Genomic DNA, 22269 nt, shown 5'->3' on the forward strand with positions numbered 1-22269 from the left:
CAAAAATGTTGTCCATGTTGCAAGTCGGGCAGTTTTGAATGTGTACCAATACACTGTGGAAGTGCTTTGCAACCTGTGGAAGACTGCACAGATTCGAGCTTGCTGTAGACAATGTTTGTTTTAAAATTAAGGAAATAAACAGTAAAAACTGGACCAACAGTCCATAAAACAGGCCCACAAACAGCCAAAAAACAGCCCACCAACAGACCTATCAGACCATCCCATTGGGCACTAGGTGACTTCCCTATAGGCCAGTCAGACCCTGTAGTGAGGGTGCAGTCCTGTTGATACTTGGCAGGCACGCCTTGGGGTATAGCAATGTGAGCTGATGGGGTGCAGTGCAGGTTCGGCTGTGTGGGTGGCTGGAATGTGGCATGGATCTAGCTGTGTGAGCAGGTAGCATGTCGTGTGACTGTAGCTGGCTATGCAAGTGGGATATGGTGTTTGGCTTGGCGGGCAGGTGGAATGTTGTACCCGTGTGAGCAGGTGAAATGCAGTATGGAGTTAACTGAACAAGCAAATGGAATGTATTGTGGTTTTGGCTATGTGACCAAGTGTAACGTCGTGTGGGTTCAGTTGTGTGGAGAGATGAACTGTAGAGTTAGTTCAGGTGTGAGAGCAGGTGGAATGTTGCTCTTGGGTTCAGTTGTGTGAAGAGATGAACTGTAGAGTTAGTTCAGGTGTGAGAGCAGGTGGGATGTTGCTCTCTCAGCAGGTGTACTGTAGTGTGGGTTTATCTAGTGAGCAGAGGAAATGTAGCGGTGGGTTTTCAAGGTAAGCAACTGGAATGTACTGTGGATGTACACGTGTGAGGAGGTGAAATGTAGCATCCGGTGGCTTGGAAGCATGTAAAATGCATTGTAGATATCTTTGAGCAGGTGAAATGTAGGAGGGTTTGACTGAGTAAAAAGGTGGCATCTCCTCTAGGTTTAGCTGTGTGAGCAGGCGACATTTGGTGTGGGATTTTATTTGTGAGCATATGAGATGTACTCTGGAGCTATCTGGTTAAGGAGGTGAAACCTAGTGTGAGGGTGGGTATTAAGAGAAACGGTGTGCGGGTTTAGCTATGGGTAGTAAGCAAAATGGTGTGCGGGTTTAGCTGTACTTACTGTTTTTGTTGATTTAATATAGTGTGGAGATTGCTAGGCAAACAGATTAAATGTAGCACAGAGTTGGGTTTAGCTGTGAAAGCAGCTGAAAGGTAATGTGGCCTTAAAACTTGTAAGATGGTCAAATTCAATGTGAGGTTACATTTCATTGTGAACAGGTGAAAGATAGTCGAGGTCTGGCTGTGTAAACAGGTAAAATGTAGTGGGTGTCTGAATGTGTGTACATATGAAATGTAGAGGTGGTCTGGATACTAAAGTGAGGTGAATTCTAGTGAGGTGTAGCTGCGTGACCAGGTATGTATCGGAAAGTGTGGGATTAGGCTGTGTGAACATTTGAAATATAGTGGGGGTCTGGCTCTGTGAGCCCATGAAAAGGATTGGGAAGTCTAGCTGTGTGACCTGGTTTTATGAAGTATGCAATTACACTGTGGGCACAGGTGAAATGTGGGGGAGTGCTTTTGTGCTGTAAGGATGTAAAATGTAATATGACTTTACCCTTGAGAGTGGTGTAGTGTACTGTGGGATTGGTTGTGTGGGGTTGTGAAACATAACCATTTATTTGGTCATGTGATCAAGTGAAATGTTCTATGGGTTTTGCTCAGTAGCAGGTGGCAAGCATTGTAGATTTACCTCTCTGAGTACATGACATGTCGTGCTATAGATGTTGTAGTAGGTTAGGTCTGACTATAAGATAAAATGAGATCTAGGGTGGGTTTCAATCTGTGAGTAGGGTGTGGATTTTGCAGTGTGAGCCTGCTTAATTTAGCCTTGGTTTAGTTGCGCGAGCAGGTAGAGCCTAGAATGGTATTAAGTATAGCTTTTCCAGCAGGTAAAATGTAGTGTGTATTTAAGTGTGTGAGCAGGTGAAATGGAGCACAGCGTTAGGTGTAGGTAAAATATATTTCTGTTTTACGCTTAGTTGTGACTGCAGAGGAAGTGCACTGTGGGTCTTTCTGAATGGGCGGGTGAAAATCTATATAGGTTTAAATGTCACCGTGGGTTAGTTATGTGGGTAGGATTAAATATATGGTAGGCTTAGCTGCATGAGCAAGTGAAATGTAATGTGGATTTAGTACCACTAGCCAGTGGAATTTAAAGTGGTTTTAGCCCTGTGAGCAGGTGATATGTATTGTGGATTTGATTGCGTGAGTATCTCATATGTGTGGGTTTATCCTTTAGTTCATATAAAATATGTTTCTCGATTAATTTCTTTATTGTAATGCGCTACTTCCCGCCCTTGGTGGTCTCAAAGTATCCGTGCAGTGTGGGTTTAATATTCTGAGCAGCTGACGCTATGTATGTTTGTATTGTCATGTAGTTGCATTTCTACACATGTTATACCCCTAACAAGACTCCAGAATTCATTAATGGATGGGTGGGAATCTACTGTGTAGATTGTGCTTTGTTAGAAGGATGTTGGATTGGATTGTGGTGTGTGTGGGAAGTGCTATGGTGTTAGCTTGATGACCAAACTGGTGCTCTACTTTTTCTATGTTGCTATGTTTAAGCATATGGTGAAGTAAAGAGAACTGTGGGATAGAACACCTGAGCTTTATATTATTGATAAATCTGGTTTGAATGGAACAGGTTGTGAGTGTGGCCTACCAAGGAAGTGGTTTGTTTTTGAGTGTGATGAGTAGTGGATTGCATTTTTCATGCCATTATAATAGTTTAGCTGGACTTATGTGTAGAGTGGCATACACTAGAATGAGATTCTAGTTCTTGGGATTCAGATGGCCCCGAGTCTGATGTTTATACTTTCCCTGATTGGGCAATAGGATTCATTTACTGTTTGACGTGATCCTAAATCATCTGTTTGGGGATAGCCAGGTTGGTAGCGCCTTTCTACATTCCAAGTGATCTATGAGTATTGCAAATTCGACCACATCTAGCCCTATTTGGACTAGCTGTATAACTGAGTGACGTGGAGTGGGGTTAACATTACAGCTGCTTAGATTGCCTGGTTTTAGCTTCTTGAGCAAGTGAAATGTGTTCTGGGTTTAACTTTGAGATGGCCAAACATAGCGTGGCTTTTGCTGTGTCAATAACGGGAAAATGCAGCAGAGTTCCGCTTTGTGAAGGATGAAATGTAGCATGGATGTAGCTGTGTGAGCAGGCCACATTTAGTGCGTGGTTAGCTGTGGGAGCAGATAAGATATGTGTGTGTGGCCTCGATAGGAGATAAAATGTCGCGTGGTTTTAGCCGTGTTACAGAGTGGCATTCAGTGTGGGATTAGTTGAGAAAGCAACGATATGTTTGGGCGTTGCTGTGACATGAGGTGAAATGTAGTGTGGTTGTACCTATATGAGTTGCCTGGGGTTTGTGTGTTGAAAGGAGATGACATCTGTGGATTTACCTTTGCGAGGCATGGTCGTATCTATCATTGGGTGCAGTGGCTCCAAGGCCCGAATGCGTGAGGGGGTATATTCTGCCTCGATTATAGCGTTCATTGCTGTGAAACCAGAGCCACGGCCGTGAGGATGTGAAATGTGTGGTGTTTGTGGGAGCAGATTAACTGCAGGGCAAATCTGGCTGTGTGGATGTTGCTTGAAACATCAGAAATGTTGACTGATTTAGCTTGTTGGAAAGGTGGGACGTGGAGCTGTATTAATTACGTATCATTGTGGGCAAGTCAGCAATGGCATGGACTAGGCAGTGTCAGGAAGTGAAACGTAGAGTGGCGTTGGGAACATGCGCAGGTGAAACAAACGTCCACTGTAGGCGTTTCAGTAAACCTGTTTCTGTTATTTTGTAGCGTATGACACTTGGTGTGACGTTGCTCACGGATGCACTAAAAAACTTGGACTGAAGATATGTGGTAAGTCAAGCGTCACCTCGGTTTTACAATTCAATGTAGTTGTCATCACCGTGATTGTTTTTTAATATGTTTATATCAATCAGATCTGACCAATATCAACGTTAACCTGCATAACCCCAGACTGGGCATTCATTTCTCGAGGCAGTGTTCGGCTGAAAAATATACAATATGTGGCGCAATAAATAACAACTTTTGTTACCGGTGTTTGTCTGTGAGTGTTGGCTAGAGCCACCCCCGTAGCCCCAAAAATGTTTCCAATTGCTGTGTACTACTAACACCTCCCTGGGGGCGGAAAGGGTTCGATGAATGTACGTTTCAGTAGCGTGGCAGCAAAAATGTGCATTTTCAGTATTATATTGATAAACGATTGTGGCGTGAACGTTCACTTGACGCACTTGAAAGAAACTCGGCCTAGCTGCTAGTTGCTCAGCAGCGACCCGGCTGCCCATTCCACCGATTAATCGATATGTTAATCCCTCCATTTCGATGCACGTGTTTCTATTAAACTGGCAGTGTCTGCGAGCAGCTGGCTGCCCTCGCGTCTTCCGGGCCCTACAGGGAGGGGGTGCAGACGGAAGGGCGTTTATGTTTCTATAGTGGGCACCACAGATTTAGATTTCTGACTAAATCGAAATGCGTCATATAAAAACACGCGTGACAGTTGTGCCTTATTTCAAGTGATCGTGGTCAAATATTTTCCCAGACCCAGTATTTTGCTTCTGGGTCCCTAGTATTGGCTGTTACCCCAGGTTTTGTCTGGAATGGAATGGCCGAGGAACCTTTACTGAGCAGTTTTCGGGTGGGAGTGTGCAGTTAGGGGTCTGTTGGTGGTTATTAAGCATGCACGCTTCTTGCCTGCTCACATGAGCAGGGGGTCGTCTGCCTGTTTACAGAGGAGTGGAAGTGGGCAGAGGGTGGGTGTGTGCCCTCGAAGGCTGTGGTGTGACCCTGAAGAACCTGGTGACACCCGGACCCTGTGAGACTTCAGTGTAGGCGCACATAGTGCCCGGTCTCTCGGATAGATGGTGGGAAGCAACCGGAGCCGCTCCGGCCGGCACACCTCTACCTGCCCAGGTTCCCGAGTACACACGTAGGGATCAGTTTTCCAGAGGTAGGAGCCCTGTGAGGGACTTACAGGAGTCTACACCGCTAACCTGCTCGTGCCTTCAGTGTTAGCACACACGCGCGGTGGTAGGTGGGTGTATGGCTGTGTAGGACCCCCTTTGCTCTATATAACGAGTTTGGCGGAAGTATGTCTATAGTGCGTGCACTCCGAGGCTGTGATTTTGAAATGTGCGCCCTGTGTGCTCACATCATGCCCCCAGAGTGTGCGTATACACAGAGCGAGGGCGCCATCGGTAGGATTCCCCTGGCCCCCCAGCCCTTGTGTGCAGATGTGGAGTGTGGGGTCGCGTGCTAGGACTATGGGATGTGTTGGGGGGTGGGGGGGAGGGGGTGTCGGGGAAGGTGACAACTGTTCAGGTGCCGATAACGCACGATGGGTGGCAAACATCGGTGATGTGTGCGGCTCTCAGATAGCGGAGTGAAGTATATCTGAGGCTGTGCAGCGCTCCGCCTGGGATTATTCATCGTTATCGGGACGGAAAATGTGCATCTCCGAGGGAACGAAAAACAAGATTAACGAGGGGCTTATTAAAAATCTATCCGTCAGAAAGCTGTTTTTTCGAGATAGCGGCTAGACCGCGTCCGATAACAAACAAAGGGAATACACATAAGTGTGAGCGAGTGTGTGGGGTGCACGACAATTTTTCGTCAGTAGGAAAATCACGCAATGGGACTGCGCGTTTTTCTCCAAAATAACGTTCACAAAAAAATAATTGCACCGCAGCCTTTAACTTCGTAAAATGCGTGAATTTTGCATTTTTTTAAAAGTCTATTCCGCAGTTATTGGTTGGATGGATTAACCTCGGCGATCTCTCCTGCGCTGCCTCATTCCCGCGTATTTTATCTCCCTTCACACCCTGCAGTCTCTGCAATTGATCTGTTGGTTACATCTGGCAGCAGGGCCAATTCGAAACCTATAGATCTATGCCTGCTATAAATAGCACCTGGTATGGATTTAATGGGCCGTGTTGTTACTGGTGCCTTCAGCCGCCTCCGCACGGGGCCTTTTCATCATCGCGGTAAATTACCTGCGCGCGGAGCTGAGGGAGGGGCGGTGCCGCGGACCCCGTGCGAGAGCTGGGAGAAGAAACCCGGCTCCCGCGGCGTCTCAGCCCTGCAGAGTCCGAGCACAATCGCCCGCCACCATGTGGCGAACATACATGTAGTCCCGAGAACACACACCTACCCCAAAGTGCTAGCGAGCATACTTGTAGCGTGCAGATATTCCGAACAAAAATATGTACCAGAATGTGGTGACATCCCACATACATACAGCTTTCTGACATTTTGGGCACACCTGTGTGTCAGTACACGGTGACGCCTTTAGTATGCAGACATTCCGGGCACACACCTGTGCCAGGACGCGGTGGACAATGCCAGAGTGTGTGGATCTTCCGAGCACGGACCTTTACCAAAGTGTGATGTGGTAGCCACAGTGCGCAACACCTGTGCCGACATATTGAAAACATAGCTACAGTGTGCATATATCCGAGGATGCACCTGTGCCAGCATGTGTGGTGACATACCTACAGAGCTCTGATGTTGTGGGCACACATTAGTGCTGGCACGTGGTGACATGCCAAGAGCGCAGCTATATAAACACACCTGTACCAGCGTGTGTGGGGACTTACCTACAGTGTTCCGACATACCAGGCACACATCTGTACTAGCACGTGGTGACATGCCTTTAGTGTGTAGACATCCCGGGCACACATCTGTGTCAGCACGTGGTGGACAAACATAAAGCTTTTCCATGAACATTACAATCTTCCGCTTGGAAGGATTGAGCTTGTGTATCCAAAATGAAATGCTGTGTGAATGAAATGAAATGTCTGCATTTCTGGAAGCTGGAGCCATGATGCTCAACTATAATTGTATATGTTCTGAAATATATTTAAAGCTGAGATCAACTGATACCGGAATGATAGTTCATGCTGAGTTTAGGCGTGTGTTCTGATTTTGGTATTCAGTACCATAGGTACCTATTGCTATGCTGTTCATTACATGTGCAGTGGCATTTCATTTTCCAAATTGATAAACCTGACGACATTACATATCTGTTTTTTTTAACTACACATATTATAGTTCTTTAGAAACCTTTTAGTAACATTTTTGCTGGGAAAACAACTCTGCTAACCCATCTTTTTCAGTATTTTTGGGAGGGCTAGATCCAATACCATAAGACATTATAACACTTTTCTACTGCTCCACAACACTACTGAACTATTTTATTAGTGCCCTTTAGAGCTTCTATGTAGCCTTCCAGAAAATGTTATGCCATTTAGAGCAGCTCACCCCGCCAAAAGCAAATTATAAAAATGGCCAAAGGCAATGGCTGAAGCCCACTCTTTTGAATTGTATGTATGTGTATCTATAATGGTAACACGAGGTCTCCAACAAGCAGCTACACCTGGCTGTGACGAGAACTGATAAGAGGGGAACATTACCCAGTAGGACTGGACCAGGGGCAATGCCAGGTGATGGCGGGCCCGAAAGACAGGTGCGGGCCAGATCAGTCCAGCTGAAGGCGGCGGCCAACAGTGGCTGGTGTGTTTTTTAATTTTGCCAGGCATCCCACTACACCAGCGATTGTCTGGCAGGGAGGTGATGGTGGGCAGCTGGGGCCCCCGGGCGGGTTAGAAAGTGGAGTGGAGTCCCACCCACCTCTACCTGTTTTTCACCTGGCTTCCCCTTGATGACCACCAATGTGCCTCCATCTTGGAACTTCTTTTTTGCAACCCAGCAAGGATTTCACTCTTTTCCCACCGTCCATCCCTGTAAATAGCCTCTATATCGGGGGGCGGTGAGGGGGATTGTTCTGGCAGGGAAGGAGTCATGTTTGGACACATAGCAGGTGGACAGCCTTGGAATCAGGAATAGACGTGCAGGTGAATTCAAGATGGAACTGGAAACCTTTGGCTCCAACTGGGTCTGGGGTACTGCAGTATATAGAGAAGTGCTTGGGGAGTCAGCTACAGCGACTGTCCGTAGTCTCCCAGAGTACTCCTTTCCATGGCCCTAGGGATGTCTGGGAACGGTGACTGCACCAGGGGACCAAGGTATGGCCTGTTGCCCAGGCCCATCTCCATTGGTGCCAGGGGAGATCCCTTCTTTGGGTTGCCTCTGGCATGGTTGTTTTTCGGGGTCCAGATTTCATGCTGGCCCATACTTTCTTTATTTGAAGGGGCAGGTGAGTTTGCCTTGTGATGTGCAACTTGTTGGGGGAGGGGGAGCATGGACCCCTACTCAATGGGAATGGTCTTGGCATAGGTGCCTGTGGGGTGATTAACAATGACTCCTTTTAGAGCTATTGTTAGGAGATTCAATGTATTAATCATTCCCACAATGAAGTGATGTACATATTGTAAATAACATGCAAGAATGTGTTTATGAATTGTAATAAATACGGCGTGCGAATTCTTATATTCTTGATCACTAGAATGTTGTTAGCTTGTCTCTTGACATTCTAGGAGGAAACTTCCAATCTTGCATGGGAGTGGGGGAGCCTATGGGTGTGGGTAGATTTGAATAGGTCTCGGTACTGTCCACCACCTGTAAGTGGGAATGGCATGGACGTTGAAGGGGAAACGGACCAAAGCAAACCTTGTAGAACAAAACAACAAAAAGAAAACATTTTCAAGTTTAATGACATTTTACACCTTATGAAGCATGTAAAGGCTATTAAAAATACTTTCTAGGAATTGTTTTCTACCTAATCGTAAATGCAATTGCTCTTGACATTTTTGATTAAAACCTTTATGTGAAATGGTGTGCCATTAAGTTGTTATACTTGGTAAACACATTCAGCCGGAAAATGAGCCCTAACTAACCAGGCACACAGACCTAAAGGCACCTCACACAATGGACCACCATTCTTAGAATACATTTTCACAATTTAGAGAAGTGCAATCTGAGGGACAAAGAGAGGCTACTTTCTTGTGCTGTGATGCTTTCTAAGCTCGTTTCCTCGCGGAACGCAATTCTCTACACAGTGTGAACCATTGAAATGATGTACGCAAACAAATAGGGGATTTTGTCCAGAGTGCTTTAAGGACTGTTGTAACTGTCTTAAACATAACTCACTTTATAAGGTGAAGCCATAGCAGTCTTTTGAATGCAGGGGAGATATAAGCATTTCTAGGCACTCTAGTGGCTCTTCTAGCTGCACGACCTTTGTTCTGCGCAATCTTGTTGCATGTTTTTTTTGTAAATAGCAAATGCGTGAGTTTGCCATGTTCTAAGCATGAACTAGCAATTCATTTTCCTTCTTCCCCCAGAAAAGTCAATTTTCTGCTAATAACATGTAATAGTCATTTCAGACTTTGCGAAAGAACCCACAACTTGAGGGAATGGGGGTCGATCTAGTCTACAATTCCACCCCAAATCTTGTGATTATTTGGCCTAACAGAGGTACATGGCAGGAGAACTGCACCATCAGCGTATGGCACCTTTTTTCTATTGATTACAGGCACATCTTTGCACCTTTCCACCAAGAAATCATTCAAACCGTTAATATATAAAAGAACCAACATTGGGGCAAGAATGCATCCCTGACGCACCCCTCTGTGAAGGTTAAAAGAATCTGCACATTCCCCGTTCTGCCCATACCTAACAGAAGCTTTGGTACCATCATGTAGCTTGCGCAAGAAATCCACAGTCCCATTTAGCATTAACAGCTTGTACAAAGAATCCCAGAGCTTGTCTCGATTTACCCTGTCAAAAGGTCACCCCAGGGATTGAGGCTTATCTAACATTGGTCAACAATGTGAGGGAAAGGGCACTTATCACTTGATTTCGTCTTGGGTCAAACTTTTGTTTTCCCTTAGGTTAGTTGATCCAAAAAGCATTCTTACTTGTCTATGTGATGGTACCTCTTTACAGACACTCCTACACTTTACCGCTTTTTGTTAGTTTTATGCTCCTTTTATGCATAGATTTTTAGTACCTATTTTGAAGGAGAAAGGATTTTTTACAATGTGTTCCAGTCCTGAACTATCTACATATGGTGTCTAATGATAGAGTGTGTTGTGGGGTCAGATTCTTTTTAAAATGTATTTTGTATTGGCGTAATAAGTGACATTTTAATTTTCTCTTGTTAGGGTTTTTAATCATTTGTATTCTTGTTTTAATGTTTTTAGGTTTGTACTGCATATCTTTATTATATTCTTAAATTGTGTAAGATGGCTATTTTCGAACAACTGAATAAATTTGAACTTGAATTTGAACTTGGCCTAACCATGGCCATAGGGCCACAATAAGTACCAGTAGCACAGGCAGGGATAGCCTTTCAGGTTGCAGAACAGAGCGCCTGCCCCCTTGCTGGAGATGAACAGGAAACACAGCTCTAAATTGGTGACGCATGTCTGGGCTGTGATCACAGGAAGTGGTACTTTTATTAGGCCAAGCCACCTTTACCTCAGCCTTTTTGCTGCCCATGACTCAGCCCAGACTTGATGCCACCAGGAGAAGTCCCCCCACCCCAAATCCATACTTTCAACCACTAATTATGGTGGAAACAAAAATATGACCAACAATTCCACAAAACCTTGAATATAATCAACATGGGATAGCATTGAGGTTATAATTTTCATTCTGTGTGAATCTCTCGACAGGGGTAGGGTTGAAGGACTGAGACCCTGTGTAACCATATATAGTACTGGACTCTACCCCGGTCTCACTGCTTGGACACCTCTACCTGGTGGATGAGGGGGAACTGGGATGTGTCCACCATGGCTCCAGGTAGTCACACAATATGAGGATGTTATCACTGGTCGCACGCATAGAATTGAAATGGAAGGTTGGACCAGCGTTTTGTGCACAAGTTGAGTAACCTTCTCCCCAGTTATGACTTACTAATAACGTAAATCCTATTTGAGTGTAGTTTTTAATAATACAGAAGTGTGACCCTCTTTATCATATTTGGAAGACTATAAAAAGTTATGATAACAATTTTGATACCTCCCTACGGGCCACCATATCATGTTATGGTTTAACCTGTACACTACATAAGTGTAGGGGCGGGGCGGGGCGTTGTCAGGAGTTCACACTAGGATTGAGAGAATGTAGCTTGGCTAGAACCAGTATAAACCTTAGCCTTTTGCGCCTATAAAAATGATTTAAACCACCCCCACGGGTCGCTAAAACATGTTTTAATTTATTACATAATATTTTTAATGGCCAGTTGTAGTGAAAGTGTAATATTGGTGTAACATCACTAGAAGTGATGCCTCCCTCCTGTCTACCATATCAACTCTTCCTTAATGGCAGTCAGGGCAGTCTCTGTGGTCCTTCCCAGTTAAAAGCCCAAATGCCAATCTCCTACTAGACTCTCTTTTTCTAGAAATGCACCATGTTGCGCTGTTATTGCGTTCTTTACACTATTTGCTGGAAAGAGACCTTTTGCAAAACCCGCCAGATCCTTCAAATTAGGATTTCCTTTTTGAATAACAGATTGATCCTTGACTTGCTCAGATCACTGGAAACTATTTCTTGTGAAAAAGTTGTATTTATTTCTCTAAACATTGGTGCATCGTGTCCACATTAAGGGCTAGATGTATCAAAGGTTTTTACCCATTCTATGTCTATGGGAAAATGTGTTTATACATATGGCCCTAAGTGTTTTTCTCAAATGGCATTCCAACTGCAAAATACTGTTTTCAGAGCTTTCTGTTAGGCTTTTTGGGTGGCTTCTATACTTTCTTCAGAATTGTAAAAAGTTCTTCAAAAGAGGATTCCGTCTTCTGAACTCAGGGTATAATACGATCCTTGTTCTATTTGGACTTCTGATATATATTCACCTTATACCTCCCTGGGTTCCTTTTTGTATTTGCTATTTTTCTCAATCAAGTTTGAATCCTAAATAAACTAGTTTCTAGTTTCTGCAGCACCGGTATATACAATTATGCTATGGTCTATTTCTTTGTACCTATTTAAGCAGCCTCGAACTATCTAATTTATGCATTTAGCCCACTCGTATGCTTAAGGTGCTATGTTTAAGGATGGCAGATAAATTATCAAGGTCTACTGAAGGCAGTTCTGGAACAAATAGCCTTCACAATGAGATGTTTGAAGTTACAATGTTCCCATGGTGTTTTGAGACTGTTCTCTAAGGCAAGTTTTTTCACTAAAGATATTAATTTGAACCGAGTAAATGCACGCCAAGCTGATCTAGCTCAATAGTTATAGAGTTCTCCAATTCAGACTTTTTAAACTACATCTGCTTATACCCAATTTGTCATGTCGGAGATCAACCACTAAATGAGAATAAATAAAGGCTTCCACATGACTAGGAATTGAGTCACGCCAGCCTTTTTATGCACTGCCCAACAATTGAAATGACCAGTTATCATGCTTTTTTCATTGGAAACATGAATCAAAACCACGAGTTCTATCAGCTCTTCCTCAAAGTTACTTTAGGTTCTTTGATAAATGTGAAACATTGATAGGAAGTATCCCAGATTCAGTCTTGGCTTCTACTGGACCCAGAATATCCTTTGCGTTCGCCTGCATAGTTATCAGGTTTAGGAATGGTGGCAGGACACCCACACAATACTGAGATCAGAAATCATACTATATATATAGCTTGTGGATTTCTTCTGCAGAGGAGCAGTTTTTCCTGTTTGCCTTTGGAACGAGATAAAGATATCTCAGCTAGTGCTTTGTTTTAATCTGAGCCTTACTCAGCCAGCTCTACTGACAGAGCTACACCTTTTGAGTTCTGACCAGCCAGATGGATTCTTATAGTGACATTTACTTGATGTGTGTTAGACTGATATTCAGCCTTGTTTTGTTTGACAGGGACAAGGTATGTGTCTATAATTGGTTATGATTTGAGGTGAGCAGATTTAGACTTGTAGTTTATGTGGGCATTAAAATCATTGACTCAGATCTGTGCTTGTTCTTGTGTTATTCAAAATAACACAATCTAGCTAAACGGTGGAATTAATTACTGAAAGCTTTTTTTGGCTTCGATGTGTAGCTTGTTCAGTTAGGTGTTGGTGGGGGATGGCTAGGTTCCAATAAGCACTTGGAATTTTATGGGTCTGAGATGATGAGGGTTACATCTGGATTTCTTCCTATGAGGTTTTAGGCTCATGTCTGTACTTAGTCTTATACCTTCTCATTTTCATCTCCCCTCTCTCACTACCCCTCGTTAGCTCCCTATTCTCCCTCTGTGACCTCAGACCACTCCTGATTACCCCACCTACTCAAGCTCCATTTGTGTCTCCCTCCACTCCGTTCTGTCTTTCTTAATTCCCATTGCCTTCTCTTACCCTCTCTCCTCCTCGCTCTGTTCTATGTTTCCCTAATCTCTATCTTTCTATACCAACGTGACTGTCTATATGTATCGCTCTCTCTTCTGGTCCCTTTTGGACTCACCAGCCAACACTTGAAAGGAGTGCAGTAGGAGACTGTGGAGGCTTTTTACAGATTCCCACCCAACTCTCACATTCCTTGTGTTCCTCTGTGTAGGAAGTTGGCTCTGTATATACTATTTCAAAGTAAGAAATAACATGCACAGAGTCCAAGGGTTCCCCTTAGAGGTAAGATAGTGGCAAAATTACATAATTCTAATGCTCTATTTTGTGGTAGTGTGGTCGAGCAGTAAGCTTATCAGAGGGTAGTATTAAGCATTTGTTGTACACACACAGGCAATAAATGAAGAACACACACTCAAAGACTTACTCCAGGCCAATAGGTTTTTATATTGAAAAATATATTTTCTTCGTTTTTTTTTTAAGAACCACATGTTCAAGATTTACATTAAACACTTTAAGTGCAAGGTACTTCACTTAGATAATTAAGGAACTTTGAATAAAAGTAATATCATATGCAGTCTCTGTAAAAATGGCAATAAGCTATTTTCAAAGTGGACACTGCAAAAATCATCAGTTCCTGGGGGAGATAAGTAAAGGTTTGATTAGGAGGTAAGTACAACACTTACAAGTCTCAGTTCTGGGGCATAGGCAGACCACCGTTGGGGGTTCAAGGCAACCCCAAAGTTACCACACCAGCAACTCAGGGCTGGTCAGGTGCAGAGGTCAAAGAGGTACCCAAAACACATAGGCGCCTATGGAGAATAGGGGTGCTCCGGTTCCAGTCTGCCAGCAGGTAAGTACCTGCGTCCTCGTGGGGCAGACCAGGGGTTTTTTCTAGAGCACTGGGGGGACACAAGTAGGCACACAAAACACACCCTCAGTGTCACAGGGGCGGCCGGGTGCAGTGTGCAAAGCAGGCATCGGGTTTCAGATAGGAATCAACGGAGGGACCCCGGGGTCACTCTAGTGGTGCAGGCAGGCACAGGGGGGCTTCTCGGAACAGCCACCACCTGGGAAAGGCAGAGGGTCGCCTGGGGGTCACTCCTGCGTTGAAGTTCGGTTCCTTCAGGTCCTGGGGGCTGCGGGTGCAGTGTTGGTTCCAGGCGTCGGGTCCATTGTTACAGGCAGTCGCGGTCAGGGGGAGCCTCTGGATTCTCTCTGCAGGAGTCCCTGTGGGGGCTCAGGGGGGTAGTCTGTTTTTACTCGCGGGCTCGCAGTCGCTGGGGAGTCCTCCCTGAGGTGTTTGTTCTCTGGATCTCGAGCCAGGGGCGTTGGGTGCAGAATGTGAAGTCTCACGCTTCCGGCGGGAAACGTGCAGTCTTTGAAAGTTGCTTCTTTGTTGCAAAGAAGTAGCTGGTTTTGAACAGGGCCGCTGTTCACGGGAGTTCCTTGGCCCTTTAGTCCAGGGCAGTCCTCTGAGGCTTCAGAGGTTGCTAGTACCTGTCGGATGCGTCGCTGGAGCAGGTTTTCGAAGTTGGAGACAGGCCGGTAGGGCTGGGGCCAAAGCAGTTGTCGTCTTCCTCCTTCTCCGCAAGCTTGTAGGTCAGCAGTCCTTCTGGTTTCTTCAGGTTGCAGGAATCTGATTTCCTGGGATCTGGGGTGCCCCTAAATACTGAATTTAGGGGTGTGTTTAGGTCTGGGAGGGCAGTAGCCAATGGCTGCTGTCCTTGAGGGTGGTTACACCCTCTTTGTGCCTCCTCCGTGTGGGGAGGGGGGCACATCCCTAATCCTATTGGAGGAATCCTCCAACATCAAGATGGAGGATTTCCAAAGGCAGGGGTCACCTCAGCTCAGGACACCTTAGGGGCTGTCCTGACTAGTGGGTGACTCCTCCTTGTTTTTCTAATTATGTCCTCCAGCCTTGCTGCCAAAAGTGGGGGCAGTGGCCGGAGGGGCTGGCATCTCCACTAGCTGGGATGTCCTGGGGCGCTGTAACAAAAGGGGTGAGCCTTTGAGGCTCACCACCAGGTGTTACAGTTCCTGCAGGGGGAGGTGAGAAGCACCTCCACCCAGTACAGGCTTTGTTCCTGGCCACAGAGTGACAAAGGCACTCTCCCCATGTGGTCAGCAACATGTCTGATGTGTGGCTGGCTGGCAGAAACTGGTCAGCCTACACTAGAAGTTGAATTGGTATTCAGGGGGCATCTCTAAGATGCCCTCTGGGTGTATGTTACAATAAATTGCACACTGGCATCAGTGTGCATTTATTGTGCTGAGAAGTCTGATACCAAACTTCCCAGTTTTCAGTGTAGCCATTATGGAACTGTGGCGTTCGTGTTTGACAAAGTCCCAGACCATATACTCTTATGGCTACCCTGCACTTACAATGTCTAAGATTTTGCTTAGACACTGTAGGGGAATAGTGCTCATGCACATATGCCCTCACGTGTGGTATAGGGCACCCTGCCTTGGGGCTGTAAGGCCTGCTAGAGGGGTGACTTACCTATGCCACAGGCAGTGTGAGGTTGGCATGGCACTCTGAGGGGAGTGCCATGTCGACTTAGTCATTTTCTCCCCACCAGCACACACAAGCTTTGAGGCAGTGTGCATGTGCTGAGTGAGGGGTCCCCAGGGTGGCAAAGGACATGCTGCAGCCCTTAGAGACCTTCCCTGGCATCAGGGCCCTTGGTACCAGTTACAAGGGACTTACCTGAGTGCCAGAGTTGTGCCAATTGTGGAGACAAAGGTACAGTTTAAGGAAAGGACACCGGTGCTGGGGCCTGGTTAGCAGGGTTCCAGCACACTTTCAAATCATAACTTAGCATCAGCAAAGGCAAAAAGTTAGGGGGTAACCATACCAAGGAGACATTTCCTTACACTCTGTCACCCCTTTTTCTTGTCCTCTCAGCTCTCACATTCCTTGTGTTCCTCTGTCACCCCTTTTTCTTGTCCTCTCAGCTCTCACATTTCTGGTGTTCTCCGGTGCCCCCTCTTTCTTTTTCTCTCAACCCAGGTGTCACCGTCTCCTACTCTTTGCTTTTTTAAACTCTCAGTTATTGCCGGTCCTCCCCTGTCTCTTTGGGTACTCTTGCTTCCCCTCCTCTCTTATGTACACCTGTCCCTCCCCCGTGCACGTGCCGTCTCCCCATCTCTCGTTTCATCTGCCCCTGCATGATGACCTATTTCTCTTGCGTGTTTTTCTGCTCATTTGCCCCTTGGCTTCTTTCTTTCTCCAAGTGACTGACGGCAGAGGCAGCCACTAAAGTACATACAACAGCAGGAAAACGGACAGCTGAAAGCAGCAGTGAACCAAGCATGATGGACATTATACCCAGCTTTCTGGGCTTTTTATGTGTTTAGGGGGGTTGGTACTGTGCAAAATTATACAGTTTCTATAGCTTCCGATTGCACAAGTGTCCCTTTCCTTATTTAACATGAAAAGAAAAACTGTTAATGGTCCAGCATATTCACTGGACTGATTCTAGTGGAGTATTCCTTGCTATCTGCCTGCTGGGATAACGCACCAGGGCTATTGAAAAATGTTTCCACGTCTTGCACGGTTGCATGCTTTATTTGTGCCAATCAGGGGAGTGGTCATTAGTCTATCTCGCTGTAGCTGCACGGGAACCTGGTCATGCATGTACATATCCCACGTATGAGATATCAGTGGAGAACGCTAGTTATTATCTGACCTAAGCTTCTGTTAGCCTTTGCATAGTAAACTAATTCTAGGTCTTCTAGTTATCTAATATTTATCTGGAGGCAGCAGGTCTCTAGGCATGCAGTGTGACAGAACTTGAGTTACCAGCTTTCCAGTTTTAAAATAAGGCATCAATTATTTATTAATAGAACTCAAAATACGATCCTTACGCCTCCTGCTTATAAAAGAATTGGTCTTTTGTAGTACCTTCTACAGTTGAAATCCCTTCAGAATAACTAGCAACACACTGTGGCCTAGTAGCCCACACCAGATAGTTAATTCAGTTTTCTCTTTGGGAACTAACAGCATAGCTGACTAGAACCAAGTAGACCTTCGCTGGGGCTTAGTATCCTATCATGACATTTACAACCCCAATGCAGAATGTAAATAGGCCTAATTTCTATGACCATTCCTCAAAAATGCATAAAAGAAATACAAGCCACCTGATCCCTGGCTACCATAATGTGGATGGGAGGTTGGGTCATACATGCAGGGCAGGCCAGGCCAGTCAGTTAGTCAAAATCTTTATTCAGTCAAAATAGGACCATAAAAGCTAACAATAAAACATCATTATTGTTCAGTCATAATACATTGACAATCACACATAAAAATCACTTTCAAGATGAATACAACAAAAAAAATCGAATTAACATTGCAACTTGTAAACATTAACATATGCCCATGTAGTAAAAACAATTTGATGCTTAGTACTAAACCATCCCAATGTTAACCGTGAAAGCTTTAGATGTGGGATCGTTAGGTTGGGGTGGCAAAATGCAGGAAATACTTCAATGCAAATAAACAGTCTTAACATGTTAATAAAAAATATAGATATTAAAAATATGAACCATACAACTAGGCAAGAGTCTATTACTGATCACAGTTATTTCCTTCTCAGTTTTAAGACAGAGGATATAACATTTATAACGGAGAGACATATTGCAGGAGAATGTAAACATTGTAAAAAGGGCTACCCTTCTTGATGTGTATTAAAACTCATGTGGCATAAAATAGGGCATGAAAACGAGATCTTAAAGTGGGATACAATGTGCAAAAAAGCATAAAGTGCGTCATAGATTGGGTAGAGACAACATGACAAGGACAACAAGGAAGTGAGGCAAACCTACTACCTGTCAGGGGAAATGCTTTTAAAAAGTGGACCATAATTAATCTTAGACAAGTGAGATAAAATCTATGCTCAGGATTCACTATCCAAGATAAGTACGGTTCCATCCTTGAGGTGATTGAAATTGGCGCAGATCAAAGAATTGAAACCATATCAAGGGACTTTGCTATTCTGACCTTCTCCCTGTCAGCGAAAAACCTTTGTTTTACCAACTCCTTGGAGTGGAGACCTGTGCTGCCTGTGGAGTCAAAAAAGGCTCAAACCCATATCACAAAAAGTGTTCTTAACATATGCTAGCCAGGGGATAGCAGTGACGTTACTTAAGTTGAGGCAGTCCTGTAGTTCCTGGCAGGAAAAACTGGTCTCAGGTGTGACCTACAATTTCAGCCACAATAATAGGGGAGCCAGTATTACGTGATCCTCCAAATAACATAAACCAAGTTCAAGATGTGAAATGAGACTTGGCATGGTTTTGGGGATGGCCAGGAGTCTACACAAGAGTTTGTTTTCAGCTACCAGTAGATTAGCCAGTCCTGATTCTCCACATACTCCTCCTCAGTATGTTCCAGCTGAGAGGCATTTAGGGCCATATGTACGAACACTTTTTCCCATAGACACAGAATGGGTAAAAACCTTTGGTACATCTCACCTTTACTCCTGTATAACAGGGATATCTCTCTAACTGGCTTGTGGCCTAGCTTCTTCTCAAAGCTGTAAATCGATGTACAAGATGCCACCATCTGCTGGGTTCTCTGGGTGATTAACCAATCCCAGGTCAAATTGGCATCAAACAAAATGCCCAAATAATTACAATTAGATATCTTAGCGACAGGGGTCTTCCCAATAAAAAAACTTTTGGATCGTGTATTTTTGGGGCCACAGGTCAATATGAAGGACTTTTAGTGGTTAACCTTCAAATCTGAATTACTTACAAAATCATTAAAAACATCTCAAAGGGCCTGGAATCCATTCGCTGTACTCGCAATAAGATCCGCATTGTCTGCATACAATAGTACAGTAACCAGACAAGGACCTATTTTGGGGACATCCTTAACACAGGAAACTAAAACCGAATCCAAAGCATTAATGTAAAATAAAAATAAAAGGGTGCCAATATTCAGCCCTGCCTTACCCCTCTTGTAACCCATATAGGATAAGTACAATTGTCATTTTAAGTTAAAGCACTTTCATGGTTATGTCCCAATGAAGGCGCCTTAGGAGGTCAAGTGGGGGGGGGTAAGTACCTGTTTGTCTGTCAGCTCCCATAGATTCCCCCTATCAACTAGGTCAAAAGCACAAGAGAGGGCCATGAAAGCCATATATATGGCACCTCTCCTGGTCTAGTCATATTTCCTTAGGATTAGAGAAGGATTAAGCGCTTGTTCAACTGTGACTAGGCCAGGTCGAAACCCATATTGAACTTCTGAAAAAAAGGAATTAGCCTCACCTATTCTTCCAGTTTGCCCAAAATTGCACACCCTAAGATTTTGACAGAGGAATCTAGTAATGAAATAAGGCGATAGAAAGCTGGAAGATTTCTGTCACCCTCCAGAAATCAATAGGACCCTCCCTTATAGCAGCTCTGAGAACGTTTGTTATTAAGGGAGTCCTGAAAGCGAGATTGTGCCTAAACCAATTAATGGGGACCCCATCGGGGCCTGGCACCTTACTTGCTGTAGAGCAGAGAATTACTTTAGACACATCAGCCACCTCAATAGACTCATTAAGCCATTGTTTGGCAAGTAAGGGAAGCACTGAGCAACCTATCAACGGGAGGTGGTCCAATACCAGGTTACAGGAATTAAATATTTGGGAGAAATGCTCAGCCCAGTCCTGAAGTGTGCCACTCTATGCCTAAGGCTGGGCGTTCCGAAAAAAAGTGGTGATTAATGACCTCCTAGAAAGCTCTGTTATCTCTTGACTGGGCTGCCCCTTCTAGGTATTCCCAGGCTTTAAGTCTAACTTCTTGGTTTCTAATATCTATGATCAGTTTAAGGGCTATAGTGCAATCCGAATTAAACCATCAGTAAAGTGCACAATCTTTTGGTGTTTTATCCCTGGTTAGTATACGAGAAGCAGTTCCATGGAGCGCTGTGAAACTATCTGACATTTTAGTGGGGTTAGCATCAGACACCAAGTTATATCGTAATAAGTGTTAATAATCAGATCTTTTAAAAATGTATTTAGGTCAGTATGTTCCTATTTCATGCAAACCTTATTAATGTTATAATGTAAAGGAATGCACTTGACATTATTAAAATTGCCTTCTCACGTAAGCAACACGTGGTTTCTTTGACTTTGCATTCATTTCACTGCAATTATCTCCAGCTCATCTATTCTGCCAACGGGTTGTGCTACAAAGTCTTGATGAAGGACAACCAGTCCCAGTTACTTAATTTCTGGCATATCCCTGTGATATTCCAGGATAAAAAACTAAACATCCAAAGGTGTCTTGGCTGATTTCTGATCTGTACTTAGTTCTGGTGCCATCTGAGGGAGACTAGGAGAGTCAAGAACAATTTCAGAGTGACTAATGGTTCTATTAGGGCTGAAAGACATAACCCGTCAGTCAATTTCTGAGAGGCCTGACAATGGTTCAAAGCGATTGCTGGTAATGATGAGAGCCTGACTCAAGGGTACATGACGATTATTACAGCTAGGTCTGTGCCAGTTATTGTCAGTGGCTTCAACGGAAGGCGGATGATTGAAAAAGCCTAATGGGAGGGCATGTTTTTTAGATTGTCGATTTAATAGATAGCCCAAATGTAACAGCAAAAAACATACAAGGTCTGGATCTTTAAAATTGTAAACCACACAATCACGCCTTAAACCTCTAGATGAAGTGCCCAACCATCTCACCCTAAGGGCCATGATGATTTTGTCCAGTATATCAATTTGGCACCCAGCATTTTTTACACTAATGCACAGCTTTATATATGAGGCTTTGGCAGTCCTCTTAGCTTATTTCTCTAAAGGGGGAACCCCCCGTCAAGATGATCACATACTGTGTTTTGGGGGGTGGTGGATTGTTGTCAGTAAAGGTGGTTCATATCGCCATGCACTACACATCTTTTATTGGATTTTCCCCTATTCTGTTTCTGCACCTTAGATGGCAAAAGATCCTTTTAGGTGATAACATCAGAGGTCAAGTTGCGTTTTGCAGGGGGCACCGTGAGTTGAACCTCAGATAATGAGATTGGATCAGTAAATCGCTTTTGTGCTCCCTTAATGCGATTTTCTACCAAATTAGGTTCAGGGGAAATTGTTCTAATTGCCATAGTAAAGTAGGAGGTAATAGAGACCTTGTCCCCACCCTTATTCACAGAAAGACTCTTCTTCCCCATAAGTCAGGGTATCCAGGGAAACCAACCAGGGGTATCAGAAAATATATCACATTACAGTATCCACTCACTAAAAAAGAGGAGCAAAGCATAAGTAATTGCATGCACCAATCTTACTGGGTATAAGCGACCAGCCACAAAAAGACAACCACTAGTGCCACAACAAGAATCAAAAACCAAGAGCCGTGGCCCAGCTCAGCCTCATCCAAACACAGAAGGGCCAGCTCTTCGCCCAGGCGCATCCCGCACTGTGGGAAATATCTAGCGCTTTTCAGCGCTTGGGACTCTGGTTCCTCCTAGACAGCAGGGAGAGCTGGGCCAGCCAGGGCCTTGTAGAATGCAGGCAGGTGAAACAGGTATCCACCGCGTTCAGTGCCGTGGGAAATGTCTGGTGCTTTTCAGTAGTTGTGACTCTGGCCCCTCCTAGACAGCAAGGGGGCTGGGTGACAAAGTCTGATCCCAGCCAGGGCCTCGTAGACTCCAGGCAAGTGAAACTGCTAACCAGCACCTCCCCAACTCAGGCATTTTGTGTGTTTTATGTTGCCTTTGAGCCCTGTTCATGCCTAACACCCAGCCTTGGAGAATCCAGTGTAAATACTCTACCCATTGGTCATGGGCCTGGTAACATATGATGGCGTGAGAACAAGAGAAGAACACCACACTTCTTTGAGTAGAAACAAAATTGGCCTAATTTATTCACGCGTGGGCAACAACCGTCGAACAATTTATAGGTAGGGGTGAAAGAAGTTAAAACTTGGCCTTGCAACATCTAAAAAATTCATTATTTTTTT

At 44.5% G+C, this 22269-nt stretch overlaps 1 protein-coding gene across 2 annotated transcripts in view; it reads left to right on the forward strand.

Moving 5' to 3' along the window:
- The window catches only part of GAD1 (glutamate decarboxylase 1), a 257259-nt gene that overhangs the window by 14102 nt on the left and 220888 nt on the right, over window positions 1-22269 (forward strand). Inside the window, exon 3 of one of the 2 annotated variants that reach the window (XM_069225317.1) lies at window positions 3866-3928. The exons of the other annotated variant lie outside the window; for it this stretch is intronic. Within the exon in view, the coding sequence (XP_069081418.1) occupies window positions 3866-3928 (63 nt within the window). The remainder of the gene's footprint in view (window positions 1-3865; window positions 3929-22269) is intronic. 2 annotated transcript variants of the gene reach the window in all.

This window comes from Pleurodeles waltl, chromosome 3_1 (genome assembly GCF_031143425.1).
Source record: "Pleurodeles waltl isolate 20211129_DDA chromosome 3_1, aPleWal1.hap1.20221129, whole genome shotgun sequence".
NCBI classification, from domain to species: Eukaryota; Metazoa; Chordata; class Amphibia; order Caudata; family Salamandridae; genus Pleurodeles; species Pleurodeles waltl.